Source organism: Melanostigma gelatinosum (genome assembly GCF_949748355.1).
Source record: "Melanostigma gelatinosum genome assembly, chromosome: 8".
Taxonomy (NCBI): domain Eukaryota; kingdom Metazoa; phylum Chordata; class Actinopteri; order Perciformes; family Zoarcidae; genus Melanostigma; species Melanostigma gelatinosum.
In genome coordinates, this window is record NC_136641.1 from 16,608,354 (window position 1) to 16,616,888 (window position 8,535).

Here is an 8,535-nt window from a genome sequence, read left to right on the forward strand (position 1 = left end):
CACACACACACACACACACACTTTCACTCATACCAATCAGTGTAAGAGGCCATATGGCATCAGCATCCAGATCAGCATCTGGCCTCAGAGATTTCTGTTCATCTTTTATTTAACACACACACACACACACACACACGCACACAAACATTCACACAGTATTAAGTGCACACATTTGCTGTACACATGCTCTTAATTTGATGAAAACATGGAAGATGAAGGTGATAAGGCTGCGGTTAAGATTAGAATGTCAGCTCTATCCACATGAATGTGTTGGAATGACTTAAGGTAAGAAAGAAAGTGTGCATTTTTACATATTTGAAAGATTATGACTGTTCATTAACAGTCAACATTATAAAGAAAGAGAACCATTGAATTGCTCTGATGGTGTCTATTGGTGCATGTAACATTGAATATGAAGTATCTCGTTTAATTTTGCATCACACAGCTTCTCACAATCCATTTGGCTGAAGCACATGCCCCAAAGGCTCAAAACCAAATGATGCCCGGCTCATGGCAGCGACGGACCCATTTCAGATTTGTTATTCATGACTATTTAACCTACTCAATGACTACTCACCCAATTAAGGTCTTTCACTGTATTTCACTCAAATATCCAGTGTACGTTGTCTCCATATGCTGTGTCTCTCTTGGGCCTTATTGTTTTTAGATGTGATCAAACACATCTACACTTATTTTGTGCCGTAACATTATATTTACCTTCTCTGCCTTTCTCTGTCTGTCTGTCTGTCTTTCTAATTTTTTTTTTCTTGTGTAGGAAGGAGTTCTGCGAGCTGTGCCTGGCTAAGGACAGACAGACAGACAAGGTGTTTGTCTGCAAGAAATTCCTCAAGAAAGACGGCAGGAAAGTCCGCAAGGCTGCCAAGAACGAAATCATGATCCTGAAATTGTACGCAGTTGGTCTGTGGACAGATGGATGGATGATTTAGGGATGGAGAGAGGCGGAGAGAGGGAGAATGAGAGAATGATTTGCTATTTGAACATACTATATGATATGAACATTTACAATCACACAATCCATGCAATAACCTTTAATAATGTAAGCTCAGATGTTTGAACCTTCTACTTTGCACTGTTTTGACAAAAGAGATTTACGCCCACACAGTCTTTTTTGTATAAAAGGCTATTAAAAGGCCAGAGAATGGTTCTCACCCTTCAGTTGCATGTGTGACTCTTCACTGTTGTAAGGTTACAGTCTGTGACTCTCTTTTGCTGCTCCAGGGTCAACCATCCAAACATCCTGCAGCTGATAGACACATTCGAGACCCGGAAAGAATACTTAATCATCCAGGAACTGTAAGGGTCTCCTTTACTGTTTGTCTTTCTTGAACAATATGTACTTAAGTGTGCCTGTCTTAATTGTGTATGTGCCCTCATGTGCCTTAACACACACAAATCAATCAGCTAGAGTGTCGGGGTTGAGTCCTCTTATTACTGTGTGCTCTGTTTCTCCCCTCAGGAACAGAGGAAGTTGTTAGGTTTTATGAGGTATTTGCTCTGGTAACGCTCAACATTACTCAGTGCTCCTGAAGCACTGCTTTGCCATAATATGGTCTCTACAGAGACCCCGGGATCAATACGTCAGAGTGGGCCCAATCCCACTTGTGACGAGTGCATTTTTCACATTTGCTACCTTATTGGAGCTGAGTGGCAAAATGATTTCCCTTCTGTTACTGAGATAAGTGATGCAGTCTTCTTTGTGTGGATCAGTTTGTTTTTGAGTTGGTGTCTGTTCATCGCTCACACGTTTGCCCAGCCAATAGTCCTCCTGCTGAGGGCAATACGTGATGATCACACTCATCTTATACACTCCCGAGAGTTAACCAAGTCTTTTAGAGTAATGACCAACACGCTGATTTTTAATTGCTCAGCAGTGCAAGCTTTAGGCTAGTAGAAGCAGATTGTCTTACAAATGGAAACAAAAAAAACAAGAGCACAAGGCTTTTGATAACTGTGTTACGGAAAGATTAAAGTCAAATGATTTTGTTGCAACATGTGGTTAACAGTCCCACCAGCTTTTGATTTGTATATATATTGCAATGTGTGTGCTGATGTTTTCGTGTCTTTGACTGCATGCAGTGCCACCGGAGGAGATGTATTTGACTGGATTCTAGACCAAGGGAATTACACAGAGAGAGATGCTTCCAATGTCATCAGGCAGGTCCTCCAGGCTGTGGCATACTTACACTCCCTCAACATAGTTCACAGGAACCTGAAGGTACATGCTCACTCCCTTTCTCCCCTTTCCCACATTATGGCATGTGCAGGTGTTGTGACTTTCATTACCAAACCTATAAAAAAGACTGGTGATTTGCCTCTAAAAACACGGGAAGAAATGTACTAAATGATTCAACTTTTCATCCCCGAAAGTTATTTCAGTGTATAGTCTGGTGAATCTCTTTGGAGACACATAAAAGCATTGCACTGCCATCTCTCAGTTAATGACTCAACATTTGATAACCTTTTTAGCAAGGGAGTAAACATGGTTTTCATTGCTTTCATCTCAAGTGATACAGGCACACAGACACAGATTCATATCTTTAGCCGCCATTATTAACCCATTAGGATGGGATTACTTCATGTTTTAGGCTCCAGACTCCCCCTACTGGTAGAAGCTGGATTTCTTTCCGTCTATATTGTATATACATTATATGGTCTGGACTCAAATATCCTGTGAAAATTGAATGAAGATTACATTGTTAGATCAGAAATAGAAAGCCAAGATCCCTTCCTTAATCGAGAAGATATGTTTCTGGTTAATATTTTTGCCTTATCTGCCTTGTCAAGAGCCATTTCGTCTTGCTAGCAGTTTGTACTTGTGTCATCTTAATTTGAATAAGCTTGACATGTAAAACCAAATATATTTGTACTATTGGAACCATGTCTACTCAGTGATTCGATTGAATATGTTCAAACTGTGATTTGTCAGTCTGTATTATATTCAGCTGATGTTCTGTGATTCAATTCCAATATGGTTTAAGAATAGCTTTAAGCAACACATCTGTTAGAATTCCAGCTTATTATAGGCACTGAAACATGAACTTCTTCCTATTTAGATCTGCACAAATTGTGATGCTCAGCTTCCAGTTTCTATTACCAATGACATGGTGATTTCTTCTATTCTTAGTCAACTGTTGGTCAGAGGGATCTTTGTCTCTTTTTGCCATTTGTCTTGTGAGTCTGGTTGAACCATTGTACAGGGTTTAAATGTACAAAACATAACTTTTTTCAATCCCTTTATACTAAATAACATCTATTTGTAAAGACAACTTTCCAAAACCTAAGTCTGAAATAAAGCATCAACAGTTTTGTGGTAATGATTGATCTGTTCTTGTCACCTGTTGTGAAATTGCAAAGTAATAATAGAAAAGGTAATTGTTGACTCATCGCCCCTTGAGCTTAAGAAGGGTGTGCCATTGTTGATTTTCTACAGGTTGCAATGGTATTATCATTTGCTGTCTGCTGATTATCAATTCCCATATATGTGCAGCACTGAACCTCTTCAGTAGTGTGTAGGGTTTCAGTCTGCGTGCATTTTGATGAGAATACTTCATTCTGTCCCTCATTTATTTAGCTGGAAAACCTGATGTACTACACAGAAAACAACCACAACAAAGTAGTTCTGCGAGATTTCTACCTGTCCCGGTTTGAGAACGGAGCCATGACAGAGCCTTGTGGAACACCAGAATACCTGGGTATGATACTCTCCACTATTTGTAGATCTGTTCTTATGTACAGTATAACTTTACTTCTTTAGGTTTCTCCATCTCTCATCCACTCACACGTCTTTCTATTAGCTTTGCCGCCTGCCTGCAGGGCTGTTTGTGAATAAAGCCCTGCGGGCATACTTTGATGTCTTTACTTTCATGTGCTTTTAAAGATCAAAATCTGTCAGAGACAAACAGTTACAGTGAAAAACAGTCTCGACACCCAGTGAAACAGAATTGAAGGCATCTCTCGCCCTCCTCCAACTCCTCTCTTTTCATGTCTTCTGATCTCACTCCCCTCATTCTCTCTCTGAGGTTAATACGAATGCAACTTGGAGTACAGAACTTTGCTTTGGCCTGGCTCTCTCCAGTGAAAGGTCGGATAGTTATTCATAGTTATTGAGCTGAGTAATTAGACAAATAAAGAAAGAAAGGGAACAGATGCCCTGATACCAAAGTATGCTTTACATTTTGTACTACCTTGTCACTTGCAAGTGCCTTTGTCATTTTAAGTGTTGATTGTAAAAATAAATGTTATTTCCCAGCCATTCAAATCTCTCTTTTTCTTTGTCTGCTCTATTCGTTGCTGTCTTTCAGCTCCTGAAGTGGTGGCTCGTCATCGTTATGGTCGTCCTGTGGACTGCTGGGCTGTGGGTGTCATTATGTTCATACTGTGAGTCTCCATCATTAAAGTTACCAAAGCAAGCCAGCCAATACAAACTGAGCTGCAATTTCAACTGAATAATTGCTTTGTTGTTTTCATGAAAGGATGTATCCAGTAGTTATTGGCATGGTTTCAATATAACTTATTTTGCTCTGTCTTTTTATGTATGTTTCCCTTTTTTGCAGGTTGTCAGGTAACCCTCCTTTTTATGATGAAACAGAGGAGGAGAACACAGATCTACATAATCGCATCATCTTCTGTCGCATTGTTGGCGGTGAATTTGAGTTTGATTCTCCATACTGGGATGACATTTCCCCTGCAGGTACATAGCTCTACCACACGATGGCAATACATACAAAGTTACATTTTCAATTACATGAGGCATTAGCATTGGCAGTGAGAAAATTTGATATTTCATGTCACATCGCTCAAAATGACTGTCTTATATCTCACTCTTCACAACTAAATCAAATCATCCTTCATGATTTATGAAAATGTACATATTTTTCATCTTAAATTGACCTTTTGTCTTCATTGTTTCTTTCTCAGCTAAGGAGCTTGTCTGTCGACTCATGGAAGTGGACCAGATGCTGAGAATCACCGCGCAGGATGCACTTTGGCATGAATGGTAAATGTGTGCACTACAAGAGCAAGCATATTTTGGCTCATATCCACAGGGTTTGCATTCACTTGTATGCTGTCTGTCACCTGTGCCAGGATTGCAGGGAATGGCGCATCAGAGAAGAACCTAAAGGATGGTGTGTGTGCCCAGTTTGAGAAGAACTTTGCAAAGGCCAAATGGCGGGTATGAATTCACTCTCACTCTCTTCCTGTAGCAGTCAATAGAGTTGGTGATACTATAGCCTAGTAAGCAGCATAGAATGGCACTATATGTAATGATGATTGCACATCAGGTGCTTTTACTGTAGCTCAGCATACAAGCATGGAGAGGTATGTTTTAAATTTGAGAAATGATTTGGTGGTGGTCAAAGGGATGTCCTAGGGGAATGAATGCTGAAGACCAAGAAGTAGTAAGTCGAGATGGCACTGCTGACCTGACAGCATAAGTAATAGTTATAACCCTCTTCTCTCTTTCCCCATATGGTTCGCAGAAGTTGAAGGTATTGTAGTTCATTAAGAGGGCGAGTGGAAGGACAGAGCATGGGCAGAAACTTACCTTCAGTCCGGCATGAATCAATAACAAAACATCTTTCTAATGGCTGATCAACCTCTTGAATTAAGGTTTCTATTGGAAAAAATTGTCGAAAGTAATCGACCAATCGTCAAACACTTCAGTTAAACCTCAGTCAGCCTTAAGATGTGTTGACCATGTTTGGACCGGTGAAACTCTCCTCAGAGGCTCTGTTCCTGCCCACTGTCACTCCTGTCCTGTCCCAGAAGATATCCATCCACTCTGCTCCACTTTTCTTCATTGGATTAAGGCCCAGATGTTCAAAGTGGCCCGCTCTGCTCCTTTCTTACTCCTCATCTGCACTAGTCTATGAAACCAGATTGGTAAAAACAACATTGTGAACCAGCAACGGGGAAAGGGGTTTGCTCATTGCTTGTGTAGTTTTTGTATCTGTGTAGATGAGAGGGAGAAATGGAAAGGATATAACGGATATAGGCCACTGTGGACTGTTGAACAGCAGTGATTTGAATTATAAGGCCCTCTGTCATTCCTCTTCCGTGAATCCTGGCTCATTGCCCCATACTGTACCTCAGTGTTACATTCAAGTCATACTTGAAGCTGTACAGAAGCTCCTCAGTTAACATGTTGTATTCAGTGACATGTCTGTGTCCCAATGGCTTTTCACTTCCAGAGAACCAATTCCCTGGTTTAGAAACAACTTCTAAGCTCACACATTTTCCCTAACTCCTTAAGTGTTTGTAGATCGAAAGGAGTCAGATGTGTTCATTTACCTTTTCCAGACAACAAGCACTCAAGGAGTGGCTTGGAAAGAGTGAGTCTTGAGATTGATTTAAACCAGGGTACAAAGTGTCATAGCATCCTGGAAGTAAACAACCAATCTTACTGCACCGTCACTTCACACTAATCACATCTCAGCGCTTAGTATGATGATGCTAAATCATGGTGCCGTGGTTGTCTTCAAAGCTTATTTCCTATGCTTTGCCATAACCAACTATAGTATCAAAGTTGTTTAGGGAAACAAGTCAATATGGGTGTTTATGAAAAAAGCGACATGATGTAAATCTAATTGTCTTTACATCGCCATCCTTCTCTCCTTTTTTCTTTGCCTTTGTCTGTTTTGCAGAAAGCGATCCGTGTCACCACCTTCATGCAACGATTAAAGAATTCAGAAGCACTGAATGACAGTTCAGCCGAGGCTCAGGGCAGTGAGGAGGCCGGAGATGGTGAAGGCGGTGTGTCCCAGGGGACAAGTGATCAGGGAGACAAAGGGACAAGTGATGGAGGCGTTACTTCAAGTCGTGTGTCTTTAGAAGTTACTGTTGAAAATACACCGGTGGGTATGGACCAGGATGAGGGGAGGAGTAAGGTCAGAGAAAAACAGGATGAGGTAAAGATGAGTATAGGCCCATCGGTAGGAACTTCCCCATCAGATATTCCTGAGCCTTCCAGTCAACAAAGCCAAACAAATGCCACCCCCAAACTCGCACAGGAGGAGCCTGATCAGGCCAGTGCAAAGAAAGCAGCAGTTGATGGAACCAGGAAAATGGCTGCCAATTTGGGTCAAAATAAAGTTGTTCCAGAATCCAAACCGACTCCCGTTATGATACCTGACCCCTCCAAGCTGTCGGACGGCTCTTCAGGCATTATACTTGACAAAAAACACACATCCGCCTCCCCTGATCCCAGCAGCAAACGTAAGATGGCTGCAACGCTCCATGGCCTTCCACCCACAGCCCCTGCAGCTGGAACCGGCCCAACAGAGAAGAGGCCAGCCACACAGAGGGAGCAGAAGTATGAGCCTGACGGAAGCTGGTGTCAGACACAAGTACCTGAGGCAGTGGCAGAGCGGTCAGTGGCAGTCACTTCAGCAATGGGGCTTGGAACTGGGGTGGATGTAGGACCAGGAGTTAGGTTAAGGGGTGATGCTAGCCCAGTGGGTAGGAGGGACAGGGATGCCAGGACAACAGACAGATACATCGCTGAGTTGAGCATACCGAGGCCAGATCCTGCGACAGGACCGGGTTGTTATACCGTAGGCAGCTCTGCTAGTTTGGGCCGTCATGCCACACCATACAATCCAGAAATTGCTACTGTAGGGATGGGGATGGCAGGGAGCTATGGGAGTCCATACAGTTCCTTGTATACAAGCGCAGGAGGAGTAGGGATGTATGGGACTGGGCTACCACATGGAGGAGCCGGGAGCAGCGCTACAAGCGACTGGCAAATGGACAGTGTGATCGAGCAGATAGAAAAGCAAATGGCTGCAGTGCTGGAGAAGATTGAGGGAGACATGCCCTCGCTGCTTGAGCAAATCAGTGACTGCTCCGCTGAACCACCACGTGCCAGGAGCACACACGCCTCGCCTGCCACCTGCCGCGCACGCTCCTCACAGCACTCCACGACTGCAACCTCAGCCACTCCTCCACCTCTTCCAACCTCTCCCAGGCCTGTGCTGCCATCTATCCCTCGCCTTACTATCCCTCCACCCTCCTATCCTCCACCCTCCCCACCCACACAATCCTCACCCCAGGCTGCAGGAGAGCAGGAAGATACAGATGGACAGAGGGATGCTGCTCGTTCCAGCCAGTCCCCCAGAGCTGGGATGGGTAGGGGGCTATGAAGCAGGTGTCCATGAAGCAATACACGACACCATTGAGGTTTTAAAAATGTTCTCCCAGAGGTATCGTCCACTTACTCCCCAGAAGAAAAGTAATCATGCAATGTTGTTTGGTTTGGCTGTGTGTTCATATTGAGAATACATAGCGAGAAAACTTCCTAAGGCATTCAAATACTCTCATGACTGGAGTCTAGGGGGAGTATCATAGGGCACTGTATCTCTCTGTAGGACAGCTGCAAAGAGAAAGAGAGTTTGAGTCTCAAATTCAGATTGTGCGCATGAATGCTTACCACACAACCTCCTCATGCTGGAATCCAAGCACTCAGCGCAGGTAACAAATGATGGAACTACACAAGTAGGAATAGCTTTGTAAAAT

At 43.1% G+C, this 8,535-nt stretch overlaps 1 protein-coding gene across 1 annotated transcript in view; it reads left to right on the plus strand.

Moving 5' to 3' along the window:
* The window catches only part of camkvl (CaM kinase-like vesicle-associated, like), a gene marked incomplete at both ends in the record, with an annotated part of 8,805 nt that extends 643 nt beyond the window's left edge, over nt 1-8,162 (plus strand). Inside the window, 9 exons of the mRNA XM_079274430.1 lie at nt 776-907; nt 1,240-1,314; nt 2,098-2,236; nt 3,593-3,713; nt 4,323-4,398; nt 4,575-4,711; nt 4,939-5,017; nt 5,107-5,194; nt 6,666-8,162. Of these exons, the coding sequence (XP_079130556.1) occupies nt 776-907; nt 1,240-1,314; nt 2,098-2,236; nt 3,593-3,713; nt 4,323-4,398; nt 4,575-4,711; nt 4,939-5,017; nt 5,107-5,194; nt 6,666-8,162 (2,344 nt within the window). The remainder of the gene's footprint in view (nt 1-775; nt 908-1,239; nt 1,315-2,097; nt 2,237-3,592; nt 3,714-4,322; nt 4,399-4,574; nt 4,712-4,938; nt 5,018-5,106; nt 5,195-6,665) is intronic.
* Between the last annotated feature and the right edge of the window lie 373 nt (nt 8,163-8,535).